Genomic DNA, 21,334 nt, shown 5'->3' with positions numbered 1-21,334 from the left:
GATTTAAGGGGGTTTTATGGGGGTCTGGCTGGCCATGAACAGCACGCGCTCCTCGCAGAACAACATGATGGTGTCCGTCAGTTCGTAGCCGAAAAGCCATGTCTGTTTTGGGGCGAAAAACGGGGATTTTGGTTAAAAACGGGATAAAAACTGGGACTATAGGGACCCTAAAAGGGATGTATGGGGGTCTTATGGTTGGCCATGAACAGCACGCGCTCCTCGCAGAACAACATGATGGTGTCCGTCAGTTCGTACCCAAAGAGCCATGTCTGTTTTGGGGTGAAAAACAGCAATTTTGGGCAAATTGAGAACAGAAAGAAAAGCTATGAAGGGTCTTTTGGGGTCTTGGCTCGTTTTAATGGGATTTAAGGGGGTTTTGAAATGTTCTAGGAGGGATTGATGGGGGTGGTGTTGGTTGTCTTGTAGCCAAACAGCCATGTCTGCGTTTTGGGGTGAAAAAGGGCAATTTTGGTTAAAAATGGGATGCAAACTGAAGCTATGGGGAGTCTTTGAGGGGCCTAGTAAGGATTTATGGGGGTCTGGGGTGTTATATGGGGGATTTAGGGGAGTATTAAGGATGGTGTTGGATGTCTCGTAATCAAACAGCCAGGTCTGTTTTGGGTCAAAAACCGGCGATTTTGGGCAAAAATGGGATAAAAACAGGGGTTAAAGAGACTCTAGAGGGGGCCTCAGGGGGATCTAAGTGGGCTTTAAGGGGATTTAAGTGAGTTATATGGGGGATTGATGAGGGTTTTGGGGATGCTCGGAGCCAAACAGCCATGTCTGCATTTTGGGGGGAAAAAGTAGGATTTTGGTTAAAAATGGGACACAATGAGGGGGTATGGGGGGTCCTGGAGAGGTTATGGGGGGCTTTGAGGTGATATATGGGGGTTTTGGGGTGTTTTAGGGGGGTTTTGGGGATGGTGTCGATCATCTCGTAGCCAAACAGCCATGTCTGCATTTTGGGGTGAAAAACGGCATTTTTGGTTAAAATGAGAAGAAAAAGAGGGGCTATGGAAGGTCTTTGGGGGGCCTTAGGGGGATATAAGTGGGTTTTGGTGGGATTTAAGGGGATTTTGGGGGAATTGATGGGGGTTTAGGGATGGTGTCTGTCAGCTCGTAACCGAACAACCACGTCTGTGTTTTGGGGTGAAAAATGGCGATTTTGGGCAAAAATGGGACACAAAGAGGGGCTATGGGGGCTCTTGGGGGGGTCTTGGGGGAATTAAATGTGGAAAATGTGTGTCAAAAAGGAAAAAATTGAGGAGAAAAGGGGAATTTATGGTAAAAATGGGGGTGATTTCAGGCCAAAATGGGGAAATTTAGGGCCAAAATGGGGAATTTGGGGCCCAAAATGGAGGAATCTGGGGTCAAAACAAGGAAAATTTGAGGTGAAAAAGGGGGAATTTGGGGCAAAATGGGGGAATTTGGGGACCAAAACAAGGAAAATTTGGGGCTAAAAAGAGGGAATTTGGGGCCAAAATGGATGAATTTAGGCCCAAAATGGCGGACGTGGAACCCAAAATGGGGGAATTTAGGGCCTAAAAAGGGGAATTTGGTGCTAAAAAGGGAGAATTTGGAGCCAAAATAGACAAATTTAGACCCAAAATGAGAAAAATTTGGGTTTAAAATGGGGGAATTTGGGGCCAAAATGGTCAAATTTAGGCCCAAAATGGACACATTTAGGCCTAAAAAGGGGGGGAATTTAGGCCTAAAATGGCGGATATGGAGCCCAAAATGGGGGAATTTCAGGCCTAAAAAAGGGGAATTTGGGCACAAAAAAGAATTTCAGCCAAAACAAGAAAAATCTGGGGCTAAAAAGGAGGAATTTAGGCCCAAAATGAATGAATTTAGGCCCAAAATTGACAAATTTAGGCCTAAAATGGGGGGGAATTTAGGCCCAAAATGGCGGATATAGAGCCCAAAATGGGGGAAATTAGGGCCTAAAAAGGAGAATTTGGGGCCAAAAAAGGGGGAATTTGGAACAAAAATAGACAAATTTAGACTCAAAATGGGAGAAACTGGGATTCAAAATGGGGGAATTTGGGGCCAAAACGGTCAAATTTAGGCCCAAAATTGACAAATTTAGGCCTAAAATGGGGGGGAATTTAGGCCCAAAATGGCGGATGTGGAGCCCAAAATGGGGGAATTTCAGGCCTAAAAAAGGGGAATTTGGGCTCAAAACAGAATTTCAGCCAAAACAAGAAAAATTTGGGGCTAAAAAGGAGGAATTTGGGGCCAAAATGAATGAATTTAGGCCCAAAATTGACAAATCTAGGCCTAAAATGGGGGGGAATTTAGGCCCAAAATGGTGGATATAGAGCCCAAAATGGGGGAATTTCAGGCCTAAAAAAGGGGAATTTGGGCACAAAACACAATTTCAGCCAAAACAAGAAAAATTTGGGGCTAAAAAGGAGGAATTTGGGGCCAAAATGAATAAATTTAGGCCCAAAATTGACAAATTTAGGCCTAAAATGAGGGGGAATTTAGGACCAAAATGGCGGATATAGAGCCCAAACTGGGGGAATTTCAGGCCTAAAAAGGGGGAAATTGGGCCCAAAACAGAATTTCAGCCAAAACAAGAAAAATTTGGGGCTAAAAAGGAGGAATTTGGGGCCAAAATGAATGAATTTAGGCCCAAAATTGACAAATTTAGGCCTAAAATAGGGGGGAATTTAGGACCAAAATGGCGGATGTGGAGCCCAAAATGGCGGATATAGAGCCCCAAAATGGGGGAATTTCAGGCCCAAAACAGGAGAATTTAGGGTCAAAACAGATGAATTTGGGTATGTGTGTGAAGGTGGGGTTGGGCTGTAAGATTTTGGGTGAAATTATGTGAATTTTGGGGTTTTTTTTCCTACCTGTAAGGCCGTGGATTTGGCGTATACGATCTCCTCATCCACCCCAACAGCCACCACAATGGCGTCCACCGAGCCCAGCTCTTCCTCTCCTTTCTGGGGTAAAAAATGACATTTTTGGGTCTTTCCACACCAACCTCAACCCCAAGACCCAAAAAGGCCCCAATTCACCCCAAAATACCCCCTTTAAACCCCCATTAAATACCCATGTAAGCCTTAAAACACCCCTAGATAACACCCCCCCCCCCCAAGTCTTCTTTGGTTTTCTGAGGGAAAAAATGGCCTTTTTGGGTCTTTCCACACCAACCTCAACCCCGGACCCAAAAAGGCCCCAATTTACCCCAAAATACCACCATTAAACCCCCATTAAATACCCACATAAGCCTTAAAACACCCCTCGATAACACCCCCCCCCCAGGTCTTCCTCTCTTTTCTGGGGTAAACAATGGCCTTTTTGGGTCTTTCCACATCAACCTCAACCCCCAGACCCAAAAAGGCCTCAATTTACCCCAAAATACCACCATTAAACCCCCATTAAATACCCATAAGAGCCTTAAAACACCCCCCGATAACCCCCCTTCCCCCCAGGTCTACCTTGCTTTTCTGGGGTAAAAAATGGCATTTTTGGGTCTTTCCACACCAACCTCGATCCCCAGACCCAAAAAGGCCACAATTCACCCCAAAATACCACCATTAAACCACTATACCCCACATAAACCCCATTATACCCCACATAAACCCCATTATACCCCACATAAACCCCATTACACCCCACATAAACCCCATTACACCCCACATAAACCCCATTATACCCCACATAAACCCCATTATACCCCACATAAACCCCATTATACCCCACATAAACCCCAGTATACCGCATATAAACCCCACTATACCCCACATAAACCCCATTATACCCCACATAAACCCCATTATACCCCACATAAACCCCATTATACCCCATTATACCCCACATAAACCCCATTATACCCCACTAAACCCCACTATACCCTATATAAACCCCATTAAACCCTATTACCCCCCTTTAAACACCAATTAAACCCCATTATCCCCCATTAAACCTCATTAAACCCCATAGAGCCCCATTAAACCCCATAGAGCCCCATAGAGCCCCCATTACCGCCCACTAAACCCCATTAAACCCCATAGAGCCCCCATTATCCCCCATTAAACCCCATAGAACCCCCATTAAACCCCATAGAGCCCATTAAAACCCCATAGAGCCCATTAAAACCCCATTACCCCCCATTAAACCTCACAGAGCCCCCATTACCCCCCATTAAGCCCCCACTAAACCCCATAGAGCACTCATAAGCCCCACTATACCCCATTACCCCGCATTAAACCCCATAGAGCCCCCATAACCCCCCATTAAACCCCATTATACCCCAATGAAACCCCATAGAGCCCCCATAACCCCCCATTAAACCCCATTATACCCCAATGAAACCCCATAGAGCCCCTATTAAACCCCATTACCCCCATTAAACCCCATAGAGCCCCATTAAGCCCCATAGACCCCCATTACCCCCCATTAAACCCCATAGAGCCCATTAAAACCCCTTTAAGACCCCCTAGACCCCATTAAACCCCATTACCCCCCATTAAGCCCCATAGACCCCCACAGACCCTTATAGAGCCCCATAGACCCCCATTACCCCCCATAAAACCCCATAGAGCTCCCATATACCCCATTAAACCCCATAGACCCCATTAAACCCCATAGAGCCCCCATACACCCCATTACCCCCCATTAAACCCCATAGACCCCCATTATACCCCATTCCCCCCCATTAAAGCCCATTAAACCCCATAGAGCCCCCATTAAACCCCATTACCCCCCATTAAACCCCATTACCCCCCATTAAACCCCATAGAGCCCCCATTAAAACCCCATAGAGCCCCCATTAAAACCCCATAGAGCCCCCATTAAAACCCCACAGAGCCCCACTAAACCCCATAGAGCCCCCATTAAGCCCCATAGAGCCCCCATTACCCCCCATTAAACCCCATAGAGCCCCCATTAAACCCCATGAAATCCTATATAAACCCCATTACACCCCACTAAACCCCATTAAACCCCATAGAGCCCCATTACCCCCCATAGACCCCCATAGAGCCCCCATTAAACCCCACAGAGCCCCCATTAAACCCCATTACCCCCCATTAAACCCCATAGTGCCCCCATTACCCCCCATTAAACCCCATAGAACCACCATTAAAACCCCATTAACTCCCATAGAGCCCATTAAACCCCATTACCCCCCATTAAACCCCCATTAAACCCCATAGACCCCCATAGAGCCCCATTAAACCCCATTACCCCCCATAGAGCCCCATTAAACCCCACAGAGCCCCCATTAAGCCCCATAGGCCCCCATTAAGCCCCACAGAGCCCCATTAAGCCCCACAGAGCCCCATAGAGCCCCATTAAGCCCCACAGAGCCCCATAGAGCCCCATTAAACCCCATAGAGCCCCATTAAACCCCATAGAGCCCCCAGTAAGCCCCATAGAGCCCCATTAAGCCCCATAGAGCCCCATTAAGCCCCATAGAGCCCCACTAAACCCCATAGAGCCCCCAGTAAGCCCCATAGAGCCCCATTAAGCCCCATAGACCCCCATTACCCCCCATTAAACCCTATATAAACCCCATAGAGTGCCCATTACCCCCATTACCCCCCATTAAACCCACATTAAACCCCGTTACCCCCCATAGAGCCCCATTAACCCCCAGTAGAGCCCCCATAACCCCGTATTAAAGCCCAATTAAACCCCATTACACCCCATAGAGCCCCATTAAACCCGACTACCCCCCATTAAACCCCATAAAACCCTATATAAACCCCATTGCACCCCATTAAACCCCATAGAGCCCCCATAGAGCCCCATAGACCCTTAAAGAGCCCCATAGACCCCCATTAAACCCCATAGACCCCATTAACTCCCATTAAACCCCATAGACCCCCATAGACCCATAGACCCCCATTAAACCCCATAGAACCCCATTACCCCCCATAGAGCCCCCATTAACCCCACAGAGCCCCCATACAACCCATTAACCCCCATTAAACCCCATAGAGCCCCCATTAAACCCCATAGAGCCCCCATTAAACCCTATATAAACCCCATAGAGCCCCATAGACCCCCATTAAACCCCACAGAGCCCCCATAGACCCCCATTACCCCCCATTAAACCCCATAGTGCCCCCATTACCCCCCATTAAACCCCATAGAACCACCATTAAAACCCCATTAACTCCCATAGAGCCCATTAAATCCTATTACCCCCCATTAAACCCCATAGAGCCCCATTATAACCCCCATTAAACCCCATTACCCCCCATAGGGCCCCATTAAACCCCATAGACCCCCATTATAACCCCCATTAAACCCCATTACCCCCCATAGAGCCCCATTAAACCCCATTACCCCCCATAGAGCCCCATTAAACCCCACAGAGCCCCCATTAAGCCCCATAGGCCCCCATTAAGCCCCACAGAGCCCCATTAAGCCCCACAGAGCCCCATAGAGCCCCATTAAACCCCATAGAGCCCTATAGAGCCCCATTAAACCCCATAGAGACCCCATAGACCCTTATAGACCCCCATTATAACCCCCATTAAACCCCATAGACCCCCATTATAACCCCCATTAAACCCCATAGAGCTCCCATAGAGCCCCCATTACCCCCCTCTAAGCCCCATAGAGCCCCATTACCCCCCATTAAACCCCATAGAGCCCCATAGACCCCCATAGGGCCCCATTAAACCCCATAGAGCCCCATAGACCCCCATTAAACCCCATAGAGCCCCATAGAGCCCCATTAAACCCCATAGAGCCCCATTAAACCCCATAGAGCCCCATAGACCCCCATAGAGCCCCATTAAACCCCATAGACCCCCATAGGGCCCCATTAAACCCCATAGAGCCCCATTATAACCCCCATTAAACCCCATAGAGCCCCATAGACCCCCATTAAACCCCATAGACCCACATAGAGCCCCCATAGAGACCCATTAAACCCCATTAAACCCCATAGAGCCCCCATTACCCCCCCATTAAACCCCATTACCCCCCATTAAACCCCATAGAGTCCCCATTAAACACCATTATATCCCACTAAACCCCACATAAACCCCATTAAACCCCATAGAGCCCCCATTATACCCCAATAACCCCCATTAAACCCCATAGAGCCCCCATTCAACCCCATTACCCCCTATTACGCCCCATAGACACTTATAGAGCCCCATAGACCCCCACTACCCCCCATTAAACCCCATTATACCCCATAGAGCCCCATTAAACCCCATTACCCCCCATTAAACCCCATAGAGCCCCATAGACCCCCATTAAACCCCATAGAGCCCCATAGAGCCCCATTAAACCCCATAGAGCCCCATTATAACCCCCATTAAACCCCATAGAGCCCCATAGAGCCCCATTAAGCCCCATAGAGCCCCATTATAACCCCCATTAAACCCCATAGAGCCCCATAGAGCCCCATTAAGCCCCATAGAGCCCCATTATAACCCCCATTAAAACCCATTACCCCCCATTGGGCCACATTAAACCCCATAGACCCCCATTATAACCCCCATTAAACCCCATAGACCCCCATTAAACCCCATAGACCCCCATTATACCCCATAGAGCCCCAATTAAACCCCATAGAGCCCATTAAAACCCCATTATCCCCCATAGAGCCCCATTACCCCCCACTATACCCCATTAAACCCCATTACCCCCCTCTAAACCCCCTTAAAACCCATAGAGCCCCCATTACAACCCATTACCCCCTATAGAGCCCCCATTACATCCCACTAAACCCCATAGAGCCCAATAAAACCCCATTAAACCCCATAGAGCCCCATTATAACCCCCATTAAACCCCATAGAGCCCCATAGACCCCCATAGAGCCCCATTAAACCCCATTACCCCCCATAGAGCCCCATTAAAACCCATAGAGTCCCATTAAGCCCCATAGAGCCCCATAGACCCTTATAGAGCCCCATAGACCCCCATTACCCCCCATTAAACCCCATAGAGACCCATTATAACCCCCATTAAACCCAATATAAACCCCATAGAGCCGCATTAAACCCCATAGAGCCCCATTAAGCCCCATAGAGCCCCATTAAACCCCATAGAGCCCCATTAAACCCCATAGAGCCCCATAGAGCCTTATAGAGCCCCATAGACCCCATTACCTCCCATTAAACCCCATAGAGCCCCATTAAACCCCATAGACCCCCATTATAACCCCCATTAAACCCCATTACCCCCCATAGAGCCCCATTATAACCCCATTAAACCCCATTACCCCCCATTAAACCCCATAGACCCCCATTATAACCCCCATTAAACCCCATAGACCCCCATTATAACCCCCATTAAAACCCCATTACCCCCCATAGGGACCCATTAAACCCCATAGAGCCCCATAGACCCCCATAGACCCCCATTAAACCCCATAGACCCCCATTAAACCCCATAGATCCCATTACCCCCCATTACCCCCCATAGAGCCCCATTATAACCCCCATTAAACCCCACAGAGCCCCCATAGAGCCCCATAGACCCTTATAGAGCCCCATAGACCCCCATTACCCCCCATTACCCCCCATAGAGCCCCATTAAACCCCATTACCCCCCATAGACCCCCATTAAACCCCATAGAGACCCATTACCCCCCATTAAACCCTATATAAACCCCATAGAGCCCCATTATAACCCCCATTACCCCCCATAGAGCCCCATTAAACCCCATAGACCCCCATTAAACCCCATTACCCCCCATAGAGCCCCATTAAACCCCACAGAGCCCCCATTAAACCCCATAGAGCCCCATTAAGCCCCCATAGAGCCCCCATTAAACCCCATAGAGCCCCCATTACCCTCCCATTAAACCCCATTACCCCCCATTAAACCCCAGAGAGTCCCCATTAAACACCATTATATCCCACTAAACCCCACATAAACCCCATTAAACCCCATAGAGCCCCCATTATACCCCAATAACCCACATTAAACCCCATAGAGCCCCCATTCAACCCCATTACCCCCTATTACGCCCCATAGACCCTTATAGAGCCCCATAAACCCCCACTACCCCCCATTAAACCCCATTATACCCCATAGAGCCCCATTAAACCCCATAGAGCCCCATAGACCCCCATTAAACCCCATAGACCCACATAGAGCCCCCATAAAGCCCCCATTAAGCCCCATAGAGCCCCCATTATAACCCCCATTAAACCCCATAGAGCCCCATAGAGCCCCATTAAACCCCATAGAGCCCCATTATAACCCCCATTAAAACCCATAGACCCCCATTAAACCCCATAGAGCCCCAATTAAACCCCATAGAGCCCATTAAAACCCCATTACCCCCCATAGAGCCCCATTACCCCCCACTATACCCCATTAAACCCCATTACCCCCCTCTAAACCCCCTTAAAACCCATAGAGCCCCCATTACAACCCATTACCCCCTATAGAGCCCCCATTACATCCCACTAAACCCCATAGAGCCCAATAAAACCCCATTAAACCCCATAGAGCCCCATTATAACCCCCATTAAACCCCATAGAGCCCCATAGACCCCCATAGAGCCCCATTAAACCCCATTACCCCCCATAGAGCCCCATTAAACCCCATAGAGCCCCATTAAACCCCATTATACCCCATTAAACCCCATAGAGCCCCCATTAAAACCCCATTATACCCCATAAAGCCCCATATACCCCCATTACCCCCCATTATACCCCATTACCCCCCATTAAACCCCATAGAGCCCCCATTAAACCCTATATAAACCCCATTAAACCCCACAGAGCCCCCATAGAGCCCCATAGACCCTTATAGAGCCCCATAGACCCCCATTAAACCCCATTATACCCTATTATACCCCATTACACCCCATAGAGCCCTCATTAAACCCCATTACCCCCCATTAAACCCCATAGAGCCCCCATTACCCCCTCTAAACCCCATAGAACCCCATTAAACCCCATAGAGCCCCATTACCCCCCATTAAACCCCATAGAGCCCCCATTAAACCCCATAGAGCCCCCATTACCCCCCCATTAAACCCCACAGAGCCCCAATTAAACCCCATAGAGCCCCCATTCCCCCAATAGAGCCCCCATTAAACCCCATAGAGCCCCATAGACCCACATAGAGCCCCCATAAAGCCCCCATTATACCCCATAGACCCCATTAAACCCCATAGAGCCCCCATTAAACCCCATAGAGCCCCCATAGAGCCCCATAGACCCTTATAGAGCCCCATAGACCCCCATTAAACCCCATTACACCCCATTACCCCCCATTAAACCCCCCATTAAACCCTATATAAACCCCATAGAGCCCATTAAACCCCATTACCCCCATTAAGCCCCATAGAGCCCCCATATACCCCATTAAACCCCATAGAGCCCCCATTACCCCCCATTAAGCCCCATAGAACCCCATAGAGCCCCATAGAGCCCATTAAACCCCATTAAACCCCATAGAGCCGCATTAAACCCCATAGAGCCCCCATTAAACCCCACAGAGCCCCCATTACCCCCCATTAAACCCCATAGAGCCCCCATTACCTCCCATTAAACCCCATAGAGCTCCCATTACCCCCATTAAACCCCATAGAGCCCCCATTAACCCCCATTAAACCCCATAGAGCTCCCATAGAGCCCCCATTACCCCCCATAGACCCCCACAGAGCCCCATTAAACCCCCATTAAACCCCATAGAGCCCCATTAAACCCCATAGAGCCCCATTAAACCCCATAGAGCCCCATAGACCCCCATTAAACCCCATAGACCCCATTAAAACCCCATTAAACCCTATATAAACCCCATAGAGCCCCATAGACCCCCATTAAACCCTATATAAACCCCATAGAGACCCATAGATCCCATTAACTCCCATTAAACCCCATTACCCCCCATAGAGCCCCATAGAACCCCATTAAACCAGGCCGCATTACCTGCCATGCCGCGTAGAGCCTCCGTAGCCGGCGGTAATACGCCTCTCGATCGAGGCTGAGCGCCATCGGGGGGGTCCCCTCTCCTTTATTTCCCCTTTTATTTCCCCTTTATTTCCTATTAATTTCCCTTTTATTTCCTATTTCCTTCCTCCTTCCTCCTCCTCCTTCCTCCCTCCTCCTCCTCCTCACGGCGACCCCGGAAGTTCTTCGGCCGGCGCGCGAGTAACGTACGGCGCTTCCGCTTCCGGGTTGCGAGCGGCTAAAGGCGGGAAACGGCAACACTTCCGGGTTTGCGCGGGGGGCGCATGCGCAGATGTCGCGGCCGCCATGTTGGTGCTACAGAGCATGCGCACTGGGCCCGTACAGTTAAACGATATGGCGGCGATATCTGCGCATGCGCGATGGGACCGTGGAGTGAACCAATATGGCGGCGATAAGATCTGCGCATGCGCGCTGGACATACAGAGGACAACCAATATGGCGGTGATGATAAATGCGCATGCGCAATGGCACCGTGTAAGAATCAATATGGCGGCGATTGTAACTGCGCATGCGCAATAGCTTCATACATTAACGTTATCGCGGTGGTGATAACTGCGCATGCGCAGTGAGCCCATATTAAACCAATATGGCGGCGATGATAACTGCGCATGCGCAATATGCCCTTATAGTTAAACAATATGGCGGCGATAATATCTGCGCATGCGCACCGGGCCCGTATTATATTTAACCCTTTTTATCACCAAATTGAAGGATAAAAGTGGCACAAAAAGCGGTTTTTAAACAGAAAATAAGCGTTAATAGGGAAAATGGAGGAGATAGGTGGCTAAAAGTGCGGAATGGTGATTTGGAAGCAATGGAAATGTTCGCATTGGGTTTAAATGGAGTTTTGAGGCCCCAAAATGGGGTTTGTGAGGTAAAAATGAGCTGAAATCGTTCTTTTAAGGAGGAAAAATGGGATTTGAGGGCGAAAAGAGGCGAAATTAGGGATTTTTGGGGGTTAAAATGGTATTAAATGGTAATAGAGACTTAGACGGGTTTTTAACCCGATTTTTATGGAAAAATGGGCATTTAAGGGGATAAATGGACGTAAAGAGGCGCTATTTGGAAGCTAAGAAGGAAAAAAATGGGCATTTTCAAGTAAAAATAGGGAAAAAAAATGGGTTTAAAGCGCTGAGGTATGTTGCGCATGCGCAGAGCAACCGACAAAGAGCGGGCGGAAGTAGGCCGCGCTCAGAACGGAAGTGACGTCAGAGTGCTGGCGGAAGTGGCGGCATGGCGCCCGCCATTTTGTCTCCCCACCCACCCGCGCATGCGCAGTCCCCACTTTAAAGCCCGCGCCGTCCGCCATTTTGTCTCCCCCTCCCCCACCACATAAAAAACCACCACAGAACGAGCCCCGAAATCGCGTCGTTTCTCCTCATTTTATTAAAAAAAAAGAAAGAAAAAACCACCGAAAGAAAAACAAAACACCGATTCCCAACCCCCCCCTCGCGATTTCTCCCCATTTTTGTCCCAAAATCGCCTTTTTTCGACCCAAAAAAACCCCCTTTATTCTCCCCCCCCCCCCCCCCCCCCCGAGTTTAACATATATATATAAATACCGACCCCCCCCCCCCCTTATCCCAATTAACTTTAATCAATGAATCCCGACTAATTAACCAAAAATTAACAAACTTAACCCAAAATTAAAGGACAGAGGGGGGTCCCCCATTGAAAATAAAGTGGGGGGGGACCTTAAATTGGGGGGGGGGGACCTTAAAATGAGGGGAAATAGGGGTGGAAATAAGGGGGGGGGGGTGCGGTGAAATCCATCATTTTTCGTCGTCGTTTTCATCGATTTGGGGGGTTTTTGGGGTGTTTTTAGGGTTTTTTAACCCCAAAATTGGATAAAATGGGGGTTTTTAAAGCCCACCCCCCCCTATGTTGGATGATGGGGCCCAATGGGGTTGGGGGGGGGGCGGGGGAGGGCGGAGGTGGGGGGGGGTCGGCAGGAAGCTCTGTGGAAAAAAAAGGCAAAAAAAAGCGAGAAATTAACCCAAAATTAACCAAAATCACCCCAATTTCAACCCATACCCACCCACATAGCGAAAATGAGGTGTTTTAAGCCGATTTTTTGACTAAAAATGGGTGTTTTCAGCCCAAAAATGGGAGGTTTGGAGGCAAAACTAAGGGGTGAGGAACCAAAAATTGGGGGTTTTCACCCCATTTTTGGCACCAAAAGACCCAAATTGGGGCTTTTTCAACCCAATTTGGCAGCTCGAATGGTAAAAATGGAGGGTTTTGCACCCAAAATGACCCAAAATTAGGTATTTTTGCACCTAAAATGACCCAAAATTGGGCTTTTTTCCACCCAAAATGAGCCAAAATTGGGCATTTTTGCACCCAAAATGACCCAAATTGGGGCTTTTTCAACCCAATTTGGCAGCTCCAATGGTAAAAATGGAGGGTTTTGCAACCAAAATGAGCCCAAAATGGAGGTTTTTGCACCCAAAATGAACCAAAATTGGACATTTTTGCACCTAAAATGACTCAAAATTGGGCATTTTTCCACCCAAAATGACCCAAATTAGGCATTTTTGCACCCAAAATGACCCAAATTGGGCATTTTTTCCACCCAATTTCACAGCATAAATGATAAAAATGGACATTTTTGTACCCAAAATGAGCCCAAATTGGGCTTTTTTCCACCCAAAATGACCCAAAATCGGGCATATTTTCCCCCAATTTCCCACACCAATAAGCCAAAAATGGACATTTTTGCACCCAGAATGACCCAAAATCGGGCATTTCTCCCCAATTTCCCATGCCAATAAGCCAAAAATGGACATTTTTGCACCCAAAATGACCCAAAATCAGGCATTTTCCTCTCAATTTCCCACCTCAAAAAGGCAAAAATGGGCATTTTTGCACCCAAACTGACCCCAAATCAGGCATTTTTCCACCCAAAATGACCCAAATTGGGCATTTTTTCCACCCAATTTCACAGCATAAATGATAAAAATGGACATTTTTGTACCCAAAATGAGCCCAAATTGGGCTTTTTTCCACCCAAAATGACCCAAAATCTGGCATATTTTCCCCCAATTTCCCACCCGAATAAGTTAAAAAAGGACATTTTTGCACCCAAAATGACCCCAAATCAGGCATTTTTCCACCCAAAATTACCCAAAATTGGTCATTTTTCCACCCAAAATGACCCAAAATTTGGTATTTTTCACACTATTTCCCTCCCCTAAAATTCTTATTTCCTCCCAAAGCCCCCAAATCAGGCATTTTTCCCCCCAAAATAACCCAAAAATTGACATTTTAACCTCAAAAATCCCCATTTTGGTCCATTTTAACCCAATTTTTCCCCATTTCCCCCCGATTTTACCTGAGAATAACCCCCAAAAATGGACATTTTCCCCTCAGTTTCCCCCATAAACTCCCAATTTTTGCCCATTTTTAACCAATTTTCCCACTTTTTCCCCCAATAATTACCCCAAAAAGGTCATTTGCCCCCCAAAATCCCAATTTTTGCCCATTTTTGCCCAATTTATCCCCATTTCCCCCCAATTTTACCTCAGAATTACCCCCAAAAATGGACATTTCACCTCAGAATTTCCCCCCTTAAACTCCCCATTTTAGCCCATTTTAACCCAATTTTTCACCAATTTTCCCATTTTCCACCCAAATTAACCCCAAAAATGGACATTTTCCCCCAAAATCCCCATTTTGCCCATTTTAACCCAAATTTTCCCCTTTTCCCCCCAATTTTATCTCAGAATAACCCCCAAAAATGCCCATTTTCCCACCAATTTCCCCCCTTAAACTCCCCATTTTTAAGCATTTTAACCAATTTTTAACCAATTTTCCCACTTTTTCCCCAAAAATGGACATTTTACCTTAAAAATCCCCATTTTTGCCCATTTTAAGCCAATTTTTCACGATTTCACCCCAATTTTACCTCAGAATAACCCCCAAAAATGGACATTTCACCTCAGAATTTTCCCCCTTAAACTCCCCATTTTAGCCCATTTTAACCCAATTTTTCACCAATTTTCCCATTTTCCCCCAAATAAACCCCAAAAAAGGACATTTTCCCCCAAAATCCCAATTTTGGCCCATTTTAACCCAATTTTTCACCATTTCACCCCAATTTTACCTCAGAATAACCCCCAAAAATGGACATTTCACCTCAGAATTTCCCCCCTTAAACTCCCCATTTTAGCCCATTTTAACCCAATTTTCACCAATTTTCCCATTTTCCTCCCAAAAAATTACCCCAAAAATAGACATTTTCCCCTAAAAATCCCCATTTTGGCCCATTTAACCCAAATTTTCCCCTTTTCCCCCCAATTTTACCTCAGAATGACCCCCAAAAATGCCCATTTTCCCACCAATTTCCCCCTTTAAACTCCCCATTTTTGTCCATTTTAAACCAATTTTTTACCGATTTTCCCACTTTTTCCCCCAAAATAACCCCAAAAATGGACATTTTACCTTAAAAATCCCCATTTTTGCCCATTTTAACCCAATTTTTCCCATTTTACCCCAAATTTTACCTCAGAATAACCACCAAAAATTGACCTTTTCCCTTCAACTTCCCCCTTGTGAACTCCCCATTTTTGCCCTTTTTTCACCAATTTTCACCAAATTTTCCCCATTTTTCCTCCAAAAATGGACATTTTTCCCTCCACTCCCCATTTTTACCCCCATTTTGCCCCAAATTTGCCCTTTTTCACCCCAAAATTTACCTTTTTCCGCTGCCATTTGTGCGGCTCCCGGCGCTCATCCGCCATCTTGGATTGTGAGGAAAGGGGGGGGGGGGGGGGGGGCAAAAAAAAGGTAATTAATGGAAATTAAGGATTAAAAATGGGGGTTTTTGGTTAAAAAATGGGTTAAAATGGGGAATTTTGGGGGAAATAGGGGGAAAATGTTCATCTTTGGGGTTATTTTGGGTTGAAAAGTGGGAAAATTGGTTAAAAATGGGCAAAAAATGGGCAAAAATGGGGAGTTTAAGAAGGGAAAATGGGCATTTTTGGGGGAGAAATTGGGGGAATAAAGGCAAAAATTTGGGCTAAAATGGGGATTTTGGGTGGGAATTGAGGGGAAAATGTTCATCTTTGGGGTTATTTTGGGGGGAAAAATGGGAAAATTGGTGAAAAATTGGTGAAAATTTGACAAAAATGGGGAGTTTAAGGGGGGAAATTGGGGCAAAATGGGCATTTTTGGGGGTTATTCTGAGGTAAAATTTGGGGTAAAAGGGGAAAATTTGGGCTAAAATGGGCCAAACTGGGGATTTTGGGGGGAAAATGTCCATTTTTGGGGTTATTTTGGGGTGAAAACAGGGAAAATTGGTTAAAAATGGGCAATAAATTGGCAAAAATTGGGAGTTTAAGGGGGGGAAAATGGGCATTTTTGGGGGTGAAATTGGGGGAAAAAGGGCAAAATTTGGTTAAAATGGACAAAAATGGGGATTTTGGGGGGGAATTGAGTGGAAAATGTCCATTTTGGGGGTTATTTTGGGGCGAAAAAAGGGAAAATTGGTGAAAAATGGGAAATAAATTGGCAAAAATGGGGAGTTTAATGGGGGGAAACTGAGGGAAAATGTCCATTTTGGGGGTTATTCTGAGGTAAAATTGGGCTAAAATGGGCCAAAATGGGGATTTTGGAGGAGAATTGGGCTGAAAATGCCCATTTTTGTGGGTTATTTTGGGGCAAAAAATGGGAAAATGGGTGAAAAATTGGTTAAAAATGCTTAAAAATGGGGAGTTTAAGGGGGGAAATTGGTGGGAAAATGGGCATTTTGGGGGGTTATTCTGAGGTAAAATTTGGGGTAAAAGGGGAAAATTTGGGCTAAAATGGGCCAAAATGGGGATTTTGGGAGGGAATTGAGTGGAAAATGTCAATTTTTGGGGTTATTTTGGGGGGAAAAATGGGAAAATTGGTGAAAAATTGGTGAAAAATAGACAAAAATGGGGAGTTTGGGGGGGGAATTGGGGGCAAAATGGGCATTTTTGGGGGTGAAATTGGGGGGATAAGGCAAAATTTGGGCTAAAATGGGCCAAAATGGGGATTTTGGGGGGGAATTGAGTGGAAAATGTCCATTTTTGGGGTTATTTTGGGTTGAAAAAAGGGAAAATTGGTTAAAAATGGACAAAAATGTGGAGTTTAATGGGGAAAACTGAGGGGAAAATGTCCATTTTGGGGGGTTATTCTGAGGTAAAATTGGGCTAAAATGGGCCAAAATGGGGATTTTGGGTTGGAATTGAGGGGAAAATGTCCATTTTGGGGGTTATTTTGGGGGGAAAAAAGGGAAAATTGGTTAAAAATGGGCAATAAATTGGCAAAAATTGGGAGTTTAAAGGGGGAAAATGGGCATTTCTGGGGGTGAAATTGGGGGGATAAAGGCAAAATTTGGGCTAAAATGGGCCGAAATGGGGATTCTGGGTGGAATTGGGATGAAAATGTCCATTTTGGGCGTATTTTTGGGTTGAAAAGTGGGAAAATTGGTGAAAAATGGGCAAAAACGGCGAGTTTAAAGGGGAGAAATTGGGGGAAAATGTCCATTTTTGGGGGTTATTCTGAGGTAAAATTGGGCTAAAATGGGCCAAAATGGGGATTTTGGGGGGAAATTGAGGGGAAAATGTCCATTTTTGTGGTTATTTTGGGGCAAAAATTGGGAAAATGGGTGAAAAATTGGTTAAAAATACTTAAAAATGGGGAGTTTAAGGGGGAAATTGGTGGGAAAATGGGCATTTTTGGGGGTTATTCTGAGCTAAAATTGGGGGTAAAAGGGGAAAATTTGGGCTAAAATGGGCCAAAATGGGGATTTTGGGGTGGAATTGGGATGAAAATGTCCATTTTGGGGGTTATTTTTGGGGGAAAAATGAGAAAATTGGTGAAAAAATTGGCTAAAAACGGGCTAAAATGGGGAGTTTAAGGGGGGAAATTGGTGGGAAAATGGGCATTTTGGGGGTTATTCTGAGGTAAAAATTGGGGTAAAAGGGGAAAATTTGGGCTAAAATGGGCCAAAATGGGGATTTTGGGGGGAATTGGGATGAAAATGTCCATTTTGGGGGTTATTTTGGGGGGAAAAATGGGAAAATTGGTGAAAAATTGGTTTAAAATAGACAAAAATGGGGAGTTTGGGGAGGGAAATTGGGGGCAAAATGGGCATTTTTGGGGGAGAAATTGGGGGAAAAAGGGCAAAATTTGGGTTAAAATGGGCGAAAATAGGTATTTTGGGGTGGAATTGAGTGGAAAATGTCCATTTTGGGGGTTATTTTGGGGCGAAAAATGGGAAAATTGGTGAAAAATTGGTGAAAATTTGACAAAAATGGGGAGTTTAAGGGGGGAAATTGGGGGCAAAATGGGCATTTTTGGGGGTTATTCTGAGGTAAAATTTGGGGTAAAAGGGGAAAATTTGGGCTAAAATGGGCCAAAATGGGGATTTTGGGGGAAAAATGTCCATTTTTGGGGTTATTTTGGGGTAAAAAAGGTCGATTTTGGGGTAAAAAAGGACGATTTTGGGACTCACCTGTAGGAAAGAATGGGGGGGATGAGGGGGGTCCGTGCCCCCCCCCCCCCCACCAGGATCCATCGGGGCCCCCCCGCAGCCGAGGCCTTCCAGGCAGCGCAGCTCCAGCTAATGAGGGTAATTAATTACGTGTTAATTAGTAATTAATAATTAATTAAGGGATTAATAGGATTAGGGTTAATGGGGGGGGGGGTTATTGGGGGGGGGGGGGGTTATAAATGGGGGGGGGGGTTATAAATGGGGGGGGGGGGGGGGTGGGGGTAAATGGGAGCCTGAAATTAATTGGGGGGGGGGGGGTTATTAATTGTTAATTAGTAAATAATAATTAATTAAGTAATTAAGGGATTAATAATAGGATGTGGGTTAATATGGGGTTGATTTATTGGGGGGGGGGTGATAAATGGGGGGTGATAAATGGGGTGGGGGGTGGTAAATGGGGGTAAATGGGAGCCTGAAATTAATGGGGGGGGGTGATTAATTGTTAATTAGTAATTAGTAATTAATTAAGTAATTAATAGGATGTGGGTTAATATGGGGTTGATTTATTTGGGGGGGGGGGGGGTTAAATGGAAGGTGGGGGTGGGGGGTAAATGGGAGCCTGAAATTAATGGGGGGGGTGGGGGGTAATTAATTAAGTGTTAATTAGTGATTAATAATTAATTAAGTAATTAAGGGATTAATAATAGGATGTGGGTTAATGGGGGAGGGGCTTATTGGGGGGGGGGTGATAAATGGGGTGGGGGGGGGGTATGTGGAAGGGGGTGTTAAATGGAAGCCTGAAATTAATGAGGGGATAATTAATTAATTGTTAATTAGTAATTAATAATTAATTAAGTAATTAATAGGATGTGGGTTAATATGGAGTTGATTTATTGGGGGGGGGGTGATAATTGGGGTGGGGGGGTGAATGAGAGCCTGAAATTAATGGGGGGGTGTAATTAATTAATTGTTAATTAGTTATTAATAATTAATTAAGTAATTAATAGGATGTGGGTTAATAGGGGGGTAGGTTTATTTGGGGGGAGGGTGATAAATGGGGGGGGGGGGGGTAAATGGGAGCCTGTAATTAGTGGGAGGGGGTTAATTAATGGGATGTTAATTAATAGGGTTTTAATTAATAGGTTGTTAATTAATGGGATATAGATTAATTGGATATTAATTAATGGGGTGTTAATTAATGGGGTGTTGATTAATGGGGGGGTCATAAATGGGGGGGGGATAAATGGGGGTTAAATGGGGGCCTGAAATTAATGAGGGGGGTAATTAATTAAGTGTTAATTAGTAATTAATAATTAAGTAATTAAGGGATTAATAATAGGATGTGGGTTAATGGGGGGGATGTTTATTGGGGGGGGGGGTGATAAATGGGGGGTGGGAGTTTAATGGGAGCCTGAAATTAATGAGGGGGGTAATTAATTACGTGTTAATTAGTAATTAATTATTAATTAAGTAATTAATAGGATATGGGTTAATGGGGGGGTGGTTTATTAGGGGGGGGGGTTATAAATGGGGGAGGGGGGGGGGGTAAATGGGAGCCTGAAATTAAAAGGAGGGGGGGGGGGGTAGTTAATTAATTGTTAATTAGTAATTCATAATTAATAGTTAATTAAGGGATTAATAATAGGATGTGGGTTAATGGGGGGGGGGGGGTTATTGGGGGGGGGGTGATAAATGGAGGGGAATGGGAGCTTGTAATTAATGGGGGGGGTTAATTAATGGGATGTTAATTAATAGGGTGTTAATTAATATTAATGGGGGGGGTCTCTATATTAATGGGGGGGCCCATAATATTAATAGGGGGGGGGTCTCTATATTAATTAGGGGGGGCCATAATTAAAGGGGGGGGTCCTAATTAATGGGGGGGGGTCTCTATATTAATTAGGGGGGGCCATAATTAAAGGGGGGGGGATCCTAATTAAATGGGGGGGGGTCTCAATATTAATTAATGGGGAAATCCTAATTAATGGGGGGGGGTCTCAATATTAATTAATGGGGGGATCCTAATTAATGGGGGGGGGATCTCAATATTAATGGGGTGGTTCTAATTAATGGGGGGGTCTCTATATTAATAAGGGGGGGGTCTCTAATGGGGGGGGGGGCCATAATATTAATGGGGGGGGGTCTCTATATTAATGGGGGGGAGTCTCTATATTAATTAAGGGGGGCAGTAATTAATGGGGGGGTTTCCTAATTAATGGGGGGGGGTCTCTATATTAATTAGGGGGGGCCATAATTAAAGGGGGGGTCTCTATATTAATTAATGGGGGGGGGGTCTCAATAGGGGGGGCCCATAATATTAATGGGGGGGGGTCTATATTAATGGGGGGGGATCTCTATATTAATGGGGGGGTCCTAATTAATGGGGGGGTCTCTATATTAATTAATGGGGGGGTCCTAATTAATGGGGGGGTCTCTATATTAATGGGGGGGGTCATAATATTAATGGGGGGGGTCTCTATATTAATTAGGATGGGCAATAATTAAAGGGGGGGTCCTAATTAATGGGGGGGGTCTCTATATTAATTGGGGGGGGTCCTAATTAATGGGGGGGTCTCTATATTAATTGGGGGGGTCCTAATTAATGGGGGGGGGTCTCAATAGGGGGGACCCATAATATTAATGGGGGGGGGTCTATATTAATGGGGGGGGTGTCTTATTATTAATTAGGGGGGGCCATAATTAATGGGGGGGTCCTAATTAATGGGGGGGTCTCTATATTAATTAATGGGGGGGTCCTAACTAATGGGGGGGGTCTCTATATTAATTAATGGGGGGGTCCTAATTAATGGGGGGGGGTCTCTATATTAATAGGGGTGGGGGTCTCTAATGGGAGGGGGGGCCCATAATATTAATGGGGGGGGGTCTATATTAATGGGGGGGGTCTCAATATTAATTAGGGGGGGCCATAATTAAAGGGGGGGGTCCTAATTAATGGG

General features: G+C 46.0%; 2 protein-coding genes across 17 annotated transcripts in view; both read right to left on the bottom strand.

Moving 5' to 3' along the window:
• The window catches only part of SUPT16H (SPT16 homolog, facilitates chromatin remodeling subunit), a 113,240-nt gene extending 102,105 nt beyond the window's left edge, over positions 1-11,135 (bottom strand). For 13 of the 16 annotated variants that reach the window (XM_085534807.1, XM_085534803.1, XM_085534809.1 and 10 more), the window contains exons 1-2: positions 10,874-11,135; positions 2,862-2,954 (exon numbers count right to left, since the gene is read on the bottom strand). In XM_085534807.1, the coding sequence (XP_085390933.1) occupies positions 2,862-2,954; positions 10,874-10,939 (159 nt within the window). In that variant the 5' untranslated portion in view covers positions 10,940-11,135. Of the gene's footprint in view, positions 1-84; positions 103-2,861; positions 2,955-10,873 lie in introns of all 16 variants that reach the window. The other 3 variants (XM_085534802.1, XM_085534816.1, XM_085534801.1) reach the window with 2 other exon arrangements.
• A 1,143-nt stretch (positions 11,136-12,278) lies between these two features.
• The window catches only part of CHD8 (chromodomain helicase DNA binding protein 8), a 182,764-nt gene continuing 173,708 nt past the window's right edge, over positions 12,279-21,334 (bottom strand). Inside the window, exons 36-38 of the mRNA XM_085534818.1 lie at positions 18,399-18,506; positions 15,613-15,657; positions 12,279-12,873 (exon numbers count right to left, since the gene is read on the bottom strand). Of these exons, the coding sequence (XP_085390944.1) occupies positions 12,778-12,873; positions 15,613-15,657; positions 18,399-18,506 (249 nt within the window). The 3' untranslated portion in view covers positions 12,279-12,777. The remainder of the gene's footprint in view (positions 12,874-15,612; positions 15,658-18,398; positions 18,507-21,334) is intronic.

This window comes from Coturnix japonica, unplaced genomic scaffold (genome assembly GCF_054131305.1).
Source record: "Coturnix japonica strain WE unplaced genomic scaffold, WE-NBRP24 Scf100, whole genome shotgun sequence".
Taxonomy (NCBI): domain Eukaryota; kingdom Metazoa; phylum Chordata; class Aves; order Galliformes; family Phasianidae; genus Coturnix; species Coturnix japonica.
This window is presented reverse-complemented; position numbering and strand designations above follow the sequence as displayed.